The sequence below is a fragment of the Nematolebias whitei genome, chromosome 15, assembly GCF_014905685.2.
Source record: "Nematolebias whitei isolate Nwh7 chromosome 15, NemWhi1, whole genome shotgun sequence".
NCBI classification, from domain to species: domain Eukaryota; kingdom Metazoa; phylum Chordata; class Actinopteri; order Cyprinodontiformes; family Rivulidae; genus Nematolebias; species Nematolebias whitei.
The window spans coordinates 19,598,891-19,616,737 of NC_056512.1; the positions used below are offsets into that span (position 1 = coordinate 19,598,891).

Genomic DNA, 17,847 nt, shown 5'->3' on the forward strand with positions numbered 1-17,847 from the left:
AGGGGTGACTCTTAAAGGCACAGGGACTGTCAGTATCACCAGTGAGATGATGACCATCTCCTTTGAAGACGTGCCTTCATCATACAAGCCTGGCATTCCATATGAAGGAAAGGTAATCAGCATAATGAATGCCTGTTTTGTTTCCATGAACCTTGGTGGAGTCCATACGATTTGCCTTCAAGACCTACCAGCTAATCTGTGTATTAGAATATCTACAGAATTAATAAGGCAGAGTCCATTAGTCAGTTTTGGCTCACTAAACCAGCATCATAGACTAAGCTGTTAATTATTCAAAGTAGAGGCTGACTAATGAGTTTCCTGTGGCAAATGCCAGTGCCAATCTTTAGCAAACGGGTCAGCCGATGGCTGACATACAAGATCCTTTTGTTTTTCAGCCAGTATGAATGTCTTAATTTATTTTTATTTTTTTACGTCAATGGAATCGACTCCATAATCTTTTTAGATTTGCCGTCTGGCCTGTATAATAAAGCAGCATAATGTGAATGGTGAGAACTGAGCAGCTTGTTGTAAATGCATTGAAATATTTCCTTTATTTCCTGTTTTGCAGATCAAAGTGGTTGGTCCAGACAACAAACCTATTTCTAATCAGGTGGTCTACTTGTTTGTTGAAAATGCTAAGAAGCTAACAGTCACCACAGACCTGAAAGGCATTGTTCTGTTTTCTCTGGACACCACCTTCTGGACGGCCTCCGTGTCTCTGCGGGTTAGTTGGCATGTGTGGCAGTTCTTTTGTTTGCAGAAACATTTCAGGAAAAATTGCTAACTGGCCATTGGACCCAGTTTACACGGTTTCCATTTGCACCAACTAAATTAGATCATGCTTTGTCTGGGACCAGACTTTGGATCAGCCAAGCTTAAACCTCCCATACTTGGGGCATAGTCTTTCTACTCGGTCAGTGTACCACTATAAATGAGTCCATGTTGCTATGTAGCTGGTTTGCTTTGTTTATCTGTCAATCTGCAGAACCTTCTTGGTTCTGTAGATGACAAAATTGACATCAAATGAACCTCAGAAGTTCAGTAGACATGGAAACACAAATATATTTAACACGTGGAACTATGTCCACAGTGGCCTTTATTCTAATAAAGGATTTTATTGGTTTATGGTTGAGAATAGGAGCTCAATTTCATCAGAGATTTGACCTTTGACCTCATTTTTAAACAGGCTTCAACTACAGAAAGAACAGAAACTGAACCTTTTGTGCCCAACTTAAGAAGACCAGTCTATGGGACGGCCTACCAGTATGTGTCCCCTTTTTACTCCAAAAGCAATAGTTTTTTGGAGCTCAAGCGGGTCGATGGCGGGTTACCTTGTGACAAAAATGCAACTTTGAAAGTTCAGTACATCATCCAGAAGAACGAGCTGACCGATAAACGGACGACACTCGACTTCTTTTACCTGGTATGTGGGATTTTTTTATTTTTTTTTGGTCATGGGTTTATATCCGTTTCCACACATCTGTTAATTTGAGAAGGTGATCTATACTTGGCCTCTAAATGTGTTTAGCACAGTAAAAATCAAGCCTTACATTTCACTTGGTCTCTTGTACAAAACGAGTTGAATTGTAGATTTGTTCATGCATCAATAAAAAGATTTGCTTGTAATCCCTGCTTTTGTAGGTACTGGCCAAAGGAGTGATTGTGCGTCATGATAGTGTTCCAGTGGCTGTTACAGCAGGAGATGGTATGGAACAAATTGTTTGTTTAGAATGATGAAGAATAAACTTAGTCAAAGACAGAAATATACAAGGAAATCTGTGTCCCTTGCCTGGATGTGGGTTACTGGGGCCCCTCCCTGGAGCCAGACCTGGGGAAGGGGCTTGTCTGCAAGTGTCTGGTGACTGACTGGGTCTTTACCCAAAGGGTCCAGTCAGGATCAGCCAGAATGAGTAACACGGGTTTGCCTTTCCTATGGTCACACCACTTGCAGGACAGGCCATAAGTCAGGTGCATGACATTATGGGCAGTGGCCAAAGGCAGGGGCCTTGATGCTCTGACCCAGGCTTACCAAAGCTGGCTCTTGAGACATGGAATGCGACCTATCTGGCGGTGAAGGAGCCTGAGCTTGTGCGTGAATTTGAGGCACCGACTAATATCGTTCGACCCAACTTGACACATAGGATGGTCTCTGGAACTAATCTCCTTGAGAGGAGCTGGACCTTATTCCACTCTGGAGTTGTCCATGATTAAATGCGCTGAGCTGGTGAGTCTACTTTTAGCTCCCCAACTTGGTGCCTGTGTGTTGGAGTTTTCTACTGTAGATGAGAGGTTGGATTCCCTGCAGCTTTGTGTGTGGGGAGGGGCTCTGACGACTGTTTGTGTCTATGCCCCAAATATCAGTTCATAGTATGGGATCTTCTTGGAGTCCTTGGTGGACGTGCTGAAGGTGCGCCAGCTGGGGACTCCTTTATTCTGCTAGGTGACTTTAATGCCCACGTGGGTAGAGACTGTGTGACCTGGAGGGGTGTGATTGGGAGGAACGGCCTCTATGATCTGAACTTGAGCGGTGTTCTGTTGTTGGACTTCTGCGCTAGTCATAATTTGTCAATCATAAATACCATGTTCAAACATAAAAGTGCCCATAAGTGCACTTGGCACTAAGACTCCCTATATCATAGATTGATGATAGACTTTATAGTAATGACATCTGATTTGCGGCTGTTTTGGATACTCGAGTGAAGAGAGGAGCTGAGCTGTCAACTGATCACCACCTGGTAGCGAGTTGGATCAAATGGGCTGGGGAAGGTATCAGACAGACCCAGTAGATGTAAACATGTAGTGAGGGTTTGCTGGGAATGTCTGGCAGAAAAACTCATTAGAATAATTTTCAACTCACGCCTCCGGGAGATCTTTAACTGCATCACATCTGAGGCAGGAGAAATCGAGTTTGAGTGGGACATGTTCCACACCTCGCTTGTTGGAAGTGGCTGCCTTGAGCTGTGGCCAAAAGGTTGTCTGTGCTTCTCGTGGTGGCCATCCTCGAATTTTGTGGTGGACACCCTGGGTTAGGGAGGCTGTCAAGTTGAAGTCCTTATTAACCCTTGTTTGCTGGTGAGACTCCAGAGACAGCTGAGGAGTACCGGAGGGCCAAGCGGTCCGCATCCTTGGCTGTTGCTTAGGCAAAAGCTCGGATGTGGGAGGAGTTCGGAGAGGCCTTGGATAGAGACTCTCTGTTGGCTCCAAGAAGATTCTGGCAAACGATCTTGCGGCTGAGTTGGGGAAAGCAGTTATTTACTACTTTACCATCTTCACTGTGTTCAGTGAAGGTGGGGTGCTGTTGACCTCAACCTGTGATGTCATCGGGAGGTGGAAAGTGTACTTCTCAGATCTTCTCAATCCCACTGACACATCTTCCATGGAGGAAGCTAAGTCAGGGGACTTTGGGGTTGGTCTGTGTTCATAACTGTGGCTGTAGTTGCCGAGGTAGTTGCAAAGCTCCATGGCAGCAGGGCTCTGGGGGTGGATGAGATTCACCCTGATTTTCTTAAGGCTCAGGATGTTGTAGGGCTGTCTTGATTGACACGGCTTTGTAATATTGTGTGGACATCAGTGGGGCAGTGCCACTGGATTGGCAGAATGGGATTGTGGTTCCCCTCTTCAAAAAGGAGGACCGGAGGGTCTGCTCAAATTATAGGGGCATCACTCTCCATAGCCTCCCTGGTAAGGTCTATTCAGGTACTGGAGAAGAGAGTCTGATCGTTGGTCGAACTTCAGATCCAGGAGGAACAATGTGGGTTCCGTCCTGGTGGCGGAACACTGGATCAGCTCTTTACCCTCACTAGGGTCCTCAAGGGGTCATGGGAGTTTGCCCATCCAGTCTACATGTGTTTTGTGAACTTTAAAGAAGGCATTTGACTGTGCTCCTTGGGGTACACTGTGGGAGTTGCTCAATGAGTATGAGATTGGGGGGCCCGTTGCTATGGGTTCTGCAAGGGTTCTGTTAAAAATTCTTGGGACACCTGGCAGCTCTTTACATGTTGTGTGTGTGTGTGACTGATCTGATAAGGGAGGGATGGAGGGGCTTATTGTTCGGTGTGTTCTTTTTTTTTGTTTGCATGTTAAAAATTTTAATAAACCAATAAAAAAATTTAAAAAAATATATATATAATAATAACAAGTTCCTGCAGCTAATTGGTTTGATGGCTCTGCTCAGCATTTTTGCTAGTATTTAGTTGTATTAGCATAGTAAGTGAATGTTCTCTAATATTTGCCTTTTGAAAAACTCAAAGTTTTAAGATTTAGGGCAACAATATATTTGAAGCAATGAGTTTCTTTCCTATCATCCATTTCTTGACCTTTTTTTTTTTAATGTTTTCTCCCCCAGTCAACAAAGGACAGTTCAGCATAACTCTTAGTCAAGTGATAAACCTCGCACCATTTGCTCAGATGGTGGTTTATACTGTGATGCCAAGTGGAGAGATAGTGGCTGACAGCCAGGACTTCCCTGTTCAGCTCTGCCTCAATAACCAGGTAGAAAAACATGAAAATACGTGAAAACTGCATCCAAATCGACATCTTTTGTCTGATCCAACTCAGTACTTTGGTGTCTTCTGTGCAGGTATCCCTGAAGTTTTCTGCCCCCCAGGAGCTTCCAGGAGAGCAAACTACACTGACCCTGAAGGCTCACCGCAAGTCCCTATGTTCTGTCAGAGCCATTGACCAGAGCGTCCTGCTGCTGAAACCCGAGGAGGAGATCACTGTTGACTATGTGCGGGTCTTTAACAATGCTTTGACATGGTTTTGAGTTAAAAACATTAGTTTTTTGTTAATTTTTATTTTTGTATTTGTAACACAGGTGTACAGCCAGCTGCCTGTGCAGAAGTTATCAGGATTCCCTTATGAGGTGGAAGACTCTGAGGCATTCCCTTGCTTTCCCAGGCCATGGCCATTCCCTAGGTTTGAAGTTCCAGCTGCAGCTGGGCCAGAGCCAACACCAATGCCAACATCAGGGCCAACGCCAATGACTATGCCAGAGCAAACACCAGTGACGACGTCGGGGCCAACACCAATGACGATGCCAGAGCAAACACCAGTGACAACGTCGGGGCCAACACCAATGCTGACGCCAGAGCAAACACCAGTGACAACGTCGGGGCCAACACCAATGCTGACGCCAGAGCCTACACCAGGGGCTCCATCAAGACGAAAGCGCTCACCTTTCTTCCCATCATCATATCAAGAAGACGTCTACAGAATCTTTAAAGTAAAACATTTATTTTCCAGTTTCAGGGCGGATATAAACCTGCACAGGATTGTCAATTTTGGCCAAAATGTGCTCAAATAGATCATTCCAGTGTTTCCCCTAGGTCACTTGCCTTGGCAGGGTGCTCATCGATACTTTTCATCAGTTTTAGGTTACTCTAGTTTGCATTTTCATCTTTCTATTTTTATTTCCTCCAGTCTGTTTTTCTCAATTTTGCCAAAAACACTATTGTCTTCACTCATTACATTTTTTTTCTGTCACCTCTCCTATATCACTTCATTTAGACTTTAACTCTTATACTGTAAAGTTTGAACTTATTTAGTAGAACTTTTTGTCCTTAAATTCTGTTTTCTTTTATATTTGTTATGTTGTAATTTTGGGCATTTTGAGCCTCAATTGAGCTCCCATTTTCAAGTTGAGTTGTTTTTTTTTGTCACTTGTGTAATTATATGAGACTAAATCTATAATTTTTTTTTTCCTTTCCCCCCCCCCCCCCCCCCCCATTTCTAGAATATTGGAGTCAAAATTGTGACAAACTCTAATGTGAGGAAACCTTATGAATGCTCCTGGCTCAGGTTTGAGAAGAGTACGTTTTTTATGTTACTGTTCATTCTTGGTGATCCTTGGTAGATGCTGTTACACTAAATTTGCATTTAAAATACTCGGGCAAAAAAGGCTCTAGAGCGTTTTGGTAGTGACCTGGAACTTGGTTCAGTGTTTGTTGGGAATCATATCAGAATGCCCAAAGAAACCATAAATACTTTTCTGAATGGTATCTGTCAAAAAACTGATGTAAAATGAGCTCCTTTTTTTTTATATTTTTTATTTTTTCAGATTTTGCACAACCAATGAACGGCTTTGCAATGCCGCAGAATGCACCTGCACCTGCAGCACCTGCACCACCTGGAAGTACACAGAATAAAGAGACCGTCAGAACATACTTCCCAGAGACCTGGATCTGGGATCTGATCCCTGTCGGGTAACTAAAATATTCAGTTAAAATATTCAGTTAGAAGTGGTCAAATTAAGTAATAACCATTACCAAATATTGGACACCGAGTAGTGGGTGGATGCTTTCACACCATCAAAATGCCAAAAACACAATCAGTATCTTGTCCAGTTTTCACTCGGTCTGTCTACGTGTCCACACTTGCAGAGAAAACGGCTCTGTGGACCTGCAGAAGACGGTCCCTGACACAATCACTAAGTGGGCAGCTGGAGCATTCTGCGTCTCCTCTGTGGGCTTCGGAGTGGCGCCAAATGCCGACCTGACTGCCTTCCAGCCCTTCTTTGTCAGTCTCACCTTGCCCTACTCTGTCATCAGAGGGGAGGAGTTCACACTCAAGGCCACTGTCTTCAGTTATCTTTCCCAGTGCATTACGGTAAATATTACACCTGTAGCTTCTTTTAATTCAGATGACAAAACTTGTCCAAACATTTGAATGAGCGTCTTTTTTTTTGTTTGTTCATGTTCTCAGGTGAATGCAACTCTAGCGGAGTCTGACCAGTACACATTTAAAGCCTGCGATGGCTGCGTGTACAGTGCTTGTGTGTGTGGGGAGGAGACCAGTACCTTCTCATGGATTGTAACTCCTACGGCTCTAGGTAGGATTAGACGGCTAATTCGGTTTCCTTTTTTTATTGAAAACCTTCAGGGTGTTCATTGAAAGGTTCTCAACTTTTCACTTTCCAACCCATAAAGTAGAACTAACCTTGGCATTCTCCAGTTAAAGTATGCAAATGTTGTGAACAGCTAATTTAACCAGAGGGGTAGACCTCAAAGAAGTGTTTTCCTCCTTCAGTGTGGCTTGACAAAGCCTAAACAAGTTAGTTTGTGTTTCATGTGGAAAAACTGCGTTCAGTACAACATTGGTCTGGGATTAATGGGAACTAGATTAAACCCTGACCTTTACTGTTGGCACTTTCATTTTAATTAATTTACACTCCCCTTTTTGAAAAACAATTAGAACAGCGAGGCCAATTCCTTTTTTTGTTGTCGACTGAAAACATTTGGGTTTAGAATCAAAAGATGGAGTTGAGACAAAAGGCAACTTTGCAGCTTGTCGCCCATCAAGGAGCGAAGAGGAGGAATTGGAAGTACCCTTCTATCTCTGTCTGTGCATGTTGTGAGCATGATAACTTGAGACATAAGTGAGGTACAGTCTTTCATTTTGGTGTGTTGTGGCATCTTGGTGCAAGAAACTTCAACCACATACAGTGTGTGTGTGTACATATACTTGTAGACAGTCTTGTATGTTCCAAGAGAAAGGAGGCTGTGATCAGGCTAATTATTTCTTGCAGTGTGTGCAGACAATAGTAGTGTGCGCCATACAAAGTGAAGCTGGGTGCAAGTTGTTGCAGCGCTGCCTGGCTGGCCTGAAAGCGGAGGATTTCAATCAGCGCCATCAGCTGGGATGACGGAGATGAGGCTCTGAAGTCAGAACTGTGATCCTCTAACTCTCTCTCAGAGGAGTGACAATCACTTGTGCCAACAAGTCAGGGAGTAACTCTGACAAAATGTTCAGTCACACCTCCCTCAGCGGCTGATCTGTGCTTGTCCTCTGTGTGTATGACTGTAGGTTGTGAAGGAATAGAGGAGGGGGTGGGAAATGGTTGAAATAAGGCTGGTGATTAAACAGGAGGAGGAACAGGGAGAGGGATGAAGTCATCCTTCTGTTGTGCACACAGACTGCGATGGATGCTAATGGATACATCTCATCCTCAGAATCAGAGTGTGTGTGTGTGTGTGTGTGTGTATGTGCACAGGTGATGTGAGCCTGAATGTCAGCGCCGAGGCCCTGGAGTCTTCAGAGCTGTGTGGCAATAAGGTGGCAATCGTCCCGGATGTGGGCCGCAAGGACACCGTGATCAGCACCCTGCTGGTGGAGGTCAGTGAAGGTCACACAACAGCACAACGACTGTTAGCTCGTTTAAAATTAACTTGTAATAATGATCATTTTAAGAGTAGTCAAAATATATTGTAAAAAAAAAAAAATACGATAAACTGATAATCTAAATGGAAGAATATTTTTGAGTAATTTGTTTTAATCCATTATGTTAAAGTGGTTCCAAAGGTGGAAACGATAACTTTTTTTTTTTTTTTTTTTTTTTTTTTTTTTTTTAACCGTTCAATGGATTTTGATGAAACTCTCAGGAATGAATCATAGGATGTACATCTACAACTTGTTAACTTTTGGAGTCAATTCAAGATGGCTGTCTCAGCCAACTGATCATAGAAAACACAAAACGGCTTTAACTGAGTCAGTTTTATAGATGTTTAATGTTGCTGTGGTAGTAGCAGAGACTGCTCCCAAACACATTTTATGAGTGCTAAGTAAAAGTGCAAGTTTAAAGTTTTAACATTAACTAATTGGAGTCAACTCATGTTGTCTGTTAGCAAAATATTTCATAAATCACTGCACATTTTAAAGAAACTCATGAATCAATCATTGGATTTTTACCACTGGCTGACATGACATCAATCAAGATGGCTGCCACAGCTAACTGTTCTTGGTCAACACAAAAATTAGTTAATGTTACAGATATTGAACTTAGATTTTATGTGGTAGTAGCAGAGTCGTTTACAACACAAACATTGAGCTCAACCAGGTTGTGTAAGATCTTGTGATATTGTTTGCGATTGTGCGTTACGTTATTAAAACTTTCATATTAAATCTTGTCATGAAATAATCTTGGCCTGAAACTCTGGCATGAAAGGCAGCAGGTGGTGTGTGCTACTTGAAGGAATGCTTGGTACTTGCTTCTGTTCAGTTTGTTCTGCACCAGGACAGCATTTGTTGTGCGTTTGTATGATTTGCTAACACAACTGTCTCCTGAAGGCTGAAGGAACCCCCCAGATGGACAGCTACAACGCTCTGCTGTGTCCTGCAAGTGAGTGATGACAGTGTTGCATACAAATGTCTTGCTTACTAGAAGAAGCCACATTCGAGGACACAAGATTAACTGGTTTTACTTGCAAGGGCAGACTTTCACAACAGGTTACACACATGTATAAAAGTTCGACATGCATGGAGCCCAGTCATGAGAATCTGCACCGGGCAGCGTGCGAGAATTATTTATATGCTTATCAGCTCTCTCCTCAGGCAGGCCGGTGTCCTTGGACTGCCAGCTGCGCATGCAGGATCCTCATTCAGCCCTCTCTGGGAGAGAAAAGAACTGTCGACTCAAACGCATGATTCATGGGCAGTTAGCATCCTCAGCCATGCTAAACATCTATTAACCTGTAAACCATTCATACAGCACTCTACTAGATCTCTACAAACAATGATCAGAGCTTTATCACATTCATACACTGGGACGCATCAGAGGCAATGAGGGGTTCAGTGTCTTGCCCAGGGACACTTCAGCATGTGACTGCTGGTTGAATCGAACCCCCAACTCTCCCATCGGAAGATGACCTCTCTAACCACTCGGCGACAGCTGTCCCTTCTAAGCTGCTCACTTGATTTCATTTTACGTTTGCTTTAACTTTAATGTTGTTGTAACCATTTTTATTTGGTTCCAACACAGCACTGAACGTTGGCGTATTTTTCTTCAGATGTTTTCAACAGTTAAACAAGTGTTTATTTCAAACAGTATAATTACAGAATGTGCTTTTATTTTTTTTATTTTTTTTTTGTTCACAAGTACGCTCATTAGTAGTCAACAAACCTTTGATTTATGGTTATCACTAATGGTGAAGGCACTGACTTACATGTGTCTATCTGTCTTGTTTATCAGTAACTTTATTAAAATATTTCATGACCCACTAGATGGGTAAAAATAAATCATTGGCTGTGCATCTCAAACTGATTAACTTTGATCCCATTCAAGATGGCCACCACAGCTGAGCAAACAATGGCTGCAATTCATCCAATTTTACAGATGCTAAGCCAAACACTGGCATGGTAGTAGCTGAGCATCACCCCAACACGTAATCCACTCGCTATGCATTGTGCAAGATTAAAACTTTGACACTGATTGGTAACATCAACCCTGTCTGTTAGCAGATTATCTCAAGAACCACTGGACAGACGTTGGTGAAAGTTGTTAAGAGCATGTAAAACTGATTAACTTTGAGTCATCACCATTGAAGATGGCCGCCACAGCTAATTGACTTAACACAAAAGGAGGTTATAACTCGGCCATCTGTACAAATATTGTGCTAAAACTTGTTGTGGTAGTAGCTGAGCATTATCCTCATGTACCAGATCATTCAAGATCTCGCATCGTCTTTTGTTTTCTCTTTTCCCCAGAGGGATCAGTGGAGAAGAATATTTCTCTGATTCTGCCGGAGATGTTCGTTAACGGCTCAGCCAGAGCGACAGTCTCTGTCCTGGGTTGGTGACGCCACGCCGTCTCTCCTGTCTCTTCTCTTACACTCGTTGGATCGAACGTCCAGCCGGTCTGAGCTTGTTTCCCTTCCCACCTCTGCAGGTGACCTGATGGGCCGTGCCATGCAGAATCTGGACAAGCTCCTGGCGATGCCGTACGGCTGCGGCGAACAAAACATGCTGCTGTTCGCACCAAACATCTTTATCCTCAACTACCTGAACAGCTCCGGTCAGCTGACTCTGGCCATTTTGGCTAAGGCAAAGGGCTTCCTGGAGAGCGGTGAGCGCTATAGAAACCAATGGAAACGGCTTCCTCAGCACTTTGTCAGGGAAAGACAACAAATTAGATTTGACACAAAGCTGCACCATTTACCACTTCATATTTCTGTCAGTGATGGGACAATTTGAAGCAATGATGCAGTCATTAAAAACGCATTATGAAATGACTAGTTTTGGTCAAAGCTTCAAAGAGCTGCAGACAAGGGACTATAGGGCCACAGGTTGCAGCAGACCCCTGATGTGGCCCATTAAAGGTTAACGGTCAGGCTTGCAACTTTACCTGTCCGTTGGCAAAATATCTCATCTCAATAAATGAATTTTAATGAACTGTGCAGTCAGTTCAACTGCTAATGACCAACAATTCAGTGTGGTAGTAGCAGTCATTTACAGGCAGTAGGATTTCCTGACCATCAATATTATTGGAGCTTTCCTGAATCGCTAAATGCACAATCTGTGCTACATTTTCTGTTGGAAAAGAGTGTTTATTGTTTGTTTTGTTTTTTTTGTTTTTTTGTGCACAGAATGGTTCATTTTTTTTCTCCCTCCTGCAGGTTGAGGTTGTCTCATGACAACAGTCTGGTCTGAGAGTTGAATCAGAAAAACCAGTATACATGTTGTTCCAAACCAGAGCCTGACCGATATGGAAGATTTGGCTATCATCAATACCGACATTGGGGGAGGGGCTCAGATAACTGATATAATTGCTGAATCTAAGAAAACGGCAAGTGAAGCGGGGCTTGTTTATTTAGTGCAGCTGTTGGCAACCATGAAGCTAAGCTAATCAGATCCACGGTATATGTAGTCCCACAGTAGTTTACAAGTGGTGCACTAGTTATAAAAAGCCTTCCTAACATGGGTTCACATTTTCTATTCACCATAAAGTTATCAAGTGTTGCATAAATGTAAACAAACATCCTTCTCTGTTCATTGTTTTAAATAGTCCCTTATGGTGAAGGTCTAATTAGCATTGACCGCAGCAGAGTTTATTTTTCTTCGTAGATAAGTATTTCAAACGATACAGTTCATTGAGGACAACAATGTTACTAACACTGATGTATATTTAACTCTACGTTAAATTATTGTTCTGGTTAAAGTTTTACAAAACAATAGCTTATGCTAGGTTATCCAACTGTTGTCATATGTGCCTCTCAAGTTAGTAAGCCAAGTGGGCTGGAGGACTGAAAGGATTTATTTATTTTACAGATCAGTTTATTTTAAACTTTCCATGCTCTGTTCAGCAAAATATGCTACACAGTATTGCTTCCTGCTTCGTCTGTGCTGAATGTGAAAGTGAAACTTAAGTGAAGAGTCACGACTTGAGTCTTCATGCGCCCTCTGCTGGATACATTGTACAATTACATCTGGTTCCAGCATTTTAGGGGTGAAAAGTGTTTTTATCGGTGCATAATGGGAGAATTATCATTGATACCGATAGGTCGCCAAACGTCTACATCGGCCTAAAATATCGTTCCTACTGATAAATTTCTCAGGCTTTATACCAAACGCCCAGCAGACCCAGTTTAGATCTCAGAGCTTGGAGAGCTGACTGTGCCTGTTTTTCAAAGCAGAAATACAACATTTGTGTTCTACATGTGAATAAAAACCCTTGTTGTGTTTTCTCCATGTTTGATGTAGGATATCAGAGGGAGCTCAACTACAAGCACACAGACGGTTCTTACAGCGCTTTTGGGAACGGTGACGAGTATGGAAACACCTGGTCAGTAACATGAACAAAATGGAGTTGAGATGACAAATGTTAGTAAGGAAAGCAATCAAATTCTCTTGAAACAGACACAAGATGGACTAGAGTTTTTGTTCTGTATTATTCACCATCAAGGTCTTTTATTGACATCAAAAGGATTCCACACACTCCTGTTGGACTGAGTTATTTTGTTTACCAGACTGTTCTGAGTTGAACAAACTTGAACTGAAATTCAAAAAAGTTCAAGACAAAAACTGGACTTTGTTTGTAACAGAAGATGCTTCACTTCTCATCTGAGGAGCTTTCTCAGTTCAAAGAACAGAGTGTGGGGTTTGAGTTATAAATCTAAGGTAAGCTAGATACAGTACATGTGCAGATTGCCCTATCACTCCTCACAATAGGGGTTCATTAGGGTCTTGGTTAGTCGGATCACAGATGGGCCACTCTGGTCACATGGATGAAATTCCGATAGGAGTGAAAATGTGTAGTATCGGGCTTAAAGTTGCATTAGATGCTTTTGAAAGCTGAAATTTGAGAGATGGTTTCTCATTTTCCATAAAGGCTTCCTTCACCCTCCTGTTCAATCCCTATACAAGCGGCGCAAGAGTTTGGTTCACATTGCTGGTAGTAAGTTGGACCCCTTCAGGGTGGGAGTTGGTCTATGCCAGTGCTGCCAGTTGTCACCAACTCTGTTCATAACTCATGGACAGAATTTCTTGGTGCCACCAGAGGACTGAGGGAGTCCAGTTCGGTGACCTCATGATTCCATCTTTGCTCCTTGCAGATGATGTGGTCCTGTTGGCCATCGTGCCGTGATCTCCAGCTCTCAGTGGAACTGTTTGCCCTCAGTCGTAAATGGGTGGATTGCTCTTGAATTGCTGGGTGAGGTTCTGCCTCAAGTGGAGGCGTTCAAGTATCTCGGGGTTTTGTTCATGAGTGAGGGAAGAATGGAACATGAGATGGACGGATGGATTGGTGCAGCGTCTGCAGTGTTGCAGACTCTGTACCGGTCCGTTGTGGTGAAGAGGGAGCTGAGCTGTAAGGCAAAGCTCTCTGTTTACTGGTCTGTCTACGTTCCTACCCTCACCTATGGTTGAGCTCTGGGTAGTGACTGAATGAGATCATGGATACAGGTGGTTGAAATGAGTTTCCTCCTCAGGGTAGCTGGACTCTCCCTTAGGGACAGGGTGAGAAGTTCAGTTATCTGGGAAAGACTGAGTAGAACCGCTGCTCCTCTACATCGAGAGGAGCCAGTTGAGGTGGATCGGGCGTCTGCTAAGGATTCTCCCTGGGCATCCCCCCCCCCCCGGTTGGCTTGGGAATGCCTAGGGGTCCTCCCAGAAGAGCTGGAAGAGGTGGCTGTGGAAAGAAGTCTGGACCTCCCTGTTCAAGCTGCTGCCCCATGACCTGACTTCAGAACAAATGGAAGATGGATGGATGGAAGAAAAGACTAATTTCTTCAGATCAGTCTGTAGGGGAGTGGTGGTGCAGAGGTTGGAGAAGGTAAGCAAAAGGCCGACTGTTCACCTGACTAATATAACAAAGTTGGGTGGGAAATGTGAAGCACACACACCTACCTCCACCCTCATTTGCTTCATGTTGAGCTCTTGAGAAAGGACTTTAACCCCCCACCCCTGTGATCGGGAGTTTCCTGGTCAGTTTTTTTTTTTTTTTTTTTTTTTTTCCACAAAGCGTAAAAATAAAGAATCTTATCTCATTCAAACACCCCAGATATAAGAAGGTCACTATATATTACAAAAACAAAGAATCCTGGAGAACCACTCTACAGATAAATCATCAAAACTCAACAAACATCCAGGATTCTGACGTCAGTTTTTGGTACCACATTGATACATGATAAAACAATTAATAACAAAGACTGTCGGGCTGAAGGAGGGGTAGCATATTTTTCAGGATGGCCCCCTGTGCGCTCAGCGGTGGTGCTGCTGGTTCGATGAAGTGGTTCAGTTAGACCCATTTAAGCTCTTGACGTCCATCTGGTCTCCTGTCTCGCACAAAGCCGTTTCATAACTGACCCCTCTCTGTTAATTATGGGCTCACAGCGCTGGCTCACATGCTTTGTTTTTTAACCAAGTGTGTGTGTGTGTCCTTCCAGGCTGACTGCTTTTGTGATGAAGTCCTTCAGTGGTGCGAGTGCATACATCTATGTGGACCCCCAGCAAGTTAAAGATGCCAGGTCCTGGTTGTCTCGGCTTCAGAGGACAGACGGCTGCATCGCATCTGTTGGAAAACTCTTCCATAGCTCCATGAAGGTATCAATGTTTAACACTTCATGACAGTCTGAGACCCGGGTTAGCTCAGTGCGAGTAGGGATGTAAACGGATTCATTTGAGCAGAATGAATTTTAACTGTGCAGACAACCTTCACACACAATGGAGCCAAGAATTAAACTCAACCAGGATTTCTACGACTCAAGAGATTTGCAGAACTGAATATTCACCACCAGAAATTCTGCTTACTCTATAAACTAGATGAATAGATTAATAGCCTGATTGTGTCATATTTGTGAGCATCACATCAAATTAAGGATTGAGTCTGATTTTGTAAAGCTAAGCCCTTTTTCAGATTCTTGGCTTTTTAGCTACATTTTAACATCTGGATCATCCTGAAATCCTGAGCAGTTCTTGCTTTTTCTGCAAAATGCACCAATTTTTAAGAGTTGGGGAAAAGTCGGTCAGATTCTTTGTCGTTCGCACCAATAAAATTATGTACACGGTCCCAGTTAAATCAAACGATAAAATATAAAAGAAAAACGATAACGTCTAAGATATGAACTAAAAAAAAAAATCAGCTAAAAATACACTAATTACCAATAGCATAAAAACAATACGTCGAACAGCAGCACGAGCATGAGTCTGTGTGAGCAGATGAGCACGCATGAACACAGCAACATGAAACGATCAGCAGCAACATGAATCTCTAACCAGGATAATCACTGTGAAAAATCACGAGAGTCTAACAGCTTCAGGGTAGAAGCTGTTCCTCAGTCTAGTGGTTCTACACTTAATGCTCCTCAACCTCTTTCCTGAGGGGAGTGGGGCAAAAAGTGTGTGCTGGGTGAGTGGGGTCCTTCATGATGCAGGTGGCCCTCTTCCTGCTTCTGGAGGTGTAGATGTCTGTTGGTGGGGAGACTGACTCAACAGTCTTCTGTGCAGCCTTCACCACTCTCTGCAAAGCTTTTCTTTCTGCAGCTGTGCAGCCTCCATGCCACACGTTGATCCATCCATCCTTTACCCGCTTCTTATCGGGTCACTGGTGCCCATGTTCAACTATCACTGTGCGAGAGGCGGGGCACACCCTGGACTGATAACTAGTCCATCACAGGACTCTCAGCTACTACCTCATGAAATATTAAATATCTGTAATACTGACTGAATTATGGGCGGCTGATGTTGATTATCTGTGGCAGCCATCTTGACTTGGATTGCCTCCAAAGGTTAATCAGTCAGATGGACATCTAATTACGTATTTTTCTAGCTTAAATAAAATCCACCCACATGTTCACACTCGCGTGCACACACACAGATATGCTTTGTGTTCCTGTAATGATGTGGGGCTCTGCCTTCTGATTGACCTCCTCTGCTCAGTGGGAGGAAGAACGTGCCTCACAAATCAAATGGCTGATTGGAATCTGTTTGATGGAAATGGGTCAGACTTTGGATCTTTCACCAGTACCATCACTGGTATTCAGACGATTACACAAACATTAAATATGCATTGATGGAATTGAACCATTAAGTGTTGGTCTATAATTTAGGCAAGAACAAATCCGGAGAGCTGGACTTATATTCTCTATTATTTTCACCCAAACGGATGAATCCAGTTTTAAACACCTTCTTTTAGTTTGCATGAATAAAACTCCAGGATTTTTAATGGCAGAGTAAAATGGTGTGTGAAGAGTAGCTGTGGGTTTGACCCGGTGCTGTTTTGACCAGGGAGGAGTCTCTGATGATGTGTCTCTGACGGCGTACGTCGCTGCTGCTATGTTGGAGCTGGACGGAAGCCCCTCAGTAAGTTGAATGACACCCTCCTTCCCTATAGGAACTCGGGCATGCAGCCTCATTGTGTTTTTGTATCAGGACCCTGTGGTGCAGAACTGCCTGAAGTGTCTGAAGGCTGTTGTGGACCAAGGGCTGGACAACCTATACACCACAGCCCTGCTGTCCTACACCTACAGTCTGGCTGGAGACCAGGAGATGAGGAAGAAACTCATCACGCAGCTGAACCAGAAGGCCATCACCAAGGGTACGAGCATGAAAACGAAGCTGCAAAGCATCATTTCACTGAGGGGAAAATAATGCTGATATGTCCAAGGGTTCCTTGGTCCAGTTTCAGGGAAACACTTAAACTGCTGTTAGAGCAATGTGAGCTGTTGCAGGAGTGAAACAAAGTTCTAGTTGATCTTCTTGTGACATGAATATTATGAATTTGTTTGGTTCCAAAATTCACGACATTTGATATTATGCCTGAAGTTGAAGCAGCATTCATTGAGACATGCATATAGTGGTACTTAAGTTTGTGAAGCCTTTCTAACTTTCTGTATTTCTGCATCAGTATGATCAGATTTTCACACAAGTCCTAAAAGTAGATCAAGAGAACCCAGTTAAACAAATGACAAATATACTTGGTCATTAATTTATTGAGGAAAATTATCCAATATTAAATATTTGAGTGGTAAAAGTATGAACTTCTACTGTCAGCATCTGGTGCGACCCCCCCCCCCCCCCAGCAATAATGTCAACTAAACTTTTCCAGTAACTGTTGATCAGTCCTGCACACGGCTTGGAGGACTTTGAGCCCATTCCTCTACAGAACAGCTTCATCTCTGGATGTTGGTGGTTTCCTCACATTAACTGCTGCTTCAGGTCCTTCCACAACATCTGGATTGGATTAAGGTCAGGACTCAGGCCCTTCCAAAACATGAACTTTATTCTTCTTGAGCCATTCTTTGGTAGAACCACGTGTTCTGAGGCTCGTTGTGTCGCTGCATGACCCACCTTCTCTTAGATTCAGTTCATGGACAGATGTTCTAACATGTTCCTTTAGAGTTCTCAGATATAATTCAGAATTAATCTTTCCATCAAAGATGGCAAGCTGTCCTGACCCAGATGCAGCAGAACAGGTTCAAACCATGATACTACCTCCACCATGTTTCACAGCTGGGATAAGGTTCTTCTGCAGGAATGCAGAGTTTTCATTTCTCCAAATATAACTCTTTTTATTTAAACCAATAAGTTCTACTTTGGTCTCATCCGTCCACAAAACATTCTTCCATCAGTCTTCTGGTT

General features: G+C 43.2%; 1 protein-coding gene across 1 annotated transcript in view; it reads left to right on the plus strand.

Annotated features, from left to right (window-relative positions):
- LOC119421496 (alpha-2-macroglobulin-like protein 1) overlaps nucleotides 1-17,847 on the plus strand; it is a 121,543-nt gene that overhangs the window by 22,503 nt on the left and 81,193 nt on the right. The window contains exons 10-28 of the mRNA XM_037688846.1: nucleotides 3-112; nucleotides 569-724; nucleotides 1,187-1,423; nucleotides 1,642-1,705; nucleotides 4,346-4,491; nucleotides 4,580-4,729; nucleotides 4,817-5,224; nucleotides 5,735-5,810; nucleotides 6,059-6,203; nucleotides 6,381-6,606; nucleotides 6,703-6,829; nucleotides 7,991-8,112; nucleotides 9,064-9,115; nucleotides 10,480-10,563; nucleotides 10,661-10,837; nucleotides 12,472-12,553; nucleotides 14,655-14,811; nucleotides 16,495-16,569; nucleotides 16,639-16,804. Coding sequence (XP_037544774.1) covers nucleotides 3-112; nucleotides 569-724; nucleotides 1,187-1,423; nucleotides 1,642-1,705; nucleotides 4,346-4,491; nucleotides 4,580-4,729; nucleotides 4,817-5,224; nucleotides 5,735-5,810; nucleotides 6,059-6,203; nucleotides 6,381-6,606; nucleotides 6,703-6,829; nucleotides 7,991-8,112; nucleotides 9,064-9,115; nucleotides 10,480-10,563; nucleotides 10,661-10,837; nucleotides 12,472-12,553; nucleotides 14,655-14,811; nucleotides 16,495-16,569; nucleotides 16,639-16,804 — 2,760 coding nt within the window. The remainder of the gene's footprint in view (nucleotides 1-2; nucleotides 113-568; nucleotides 725-1,186; nucleotides 1,424-1,641; nucleotides 1,706-4,345; nucleotides 4,492-4,579; nucleotides 4,730-4,816; nucleotides 5,225-5,734; nucleotides 5,811-6,058; nucleotides 6,204-6,380; nucleotides 6,607-6,702; nucleotides 6,830-7,990; nucleotides 8,113-9,063; nucleotides 9,116-10,479; nucleotides 10,564-10,660; nucleotides 10,838-12,471; nucleotides 12,554-14,654; nucleotides 14,812-16,494; nucleotides 16,570-16,638; nucleotides 16,805-17,847) is intronic.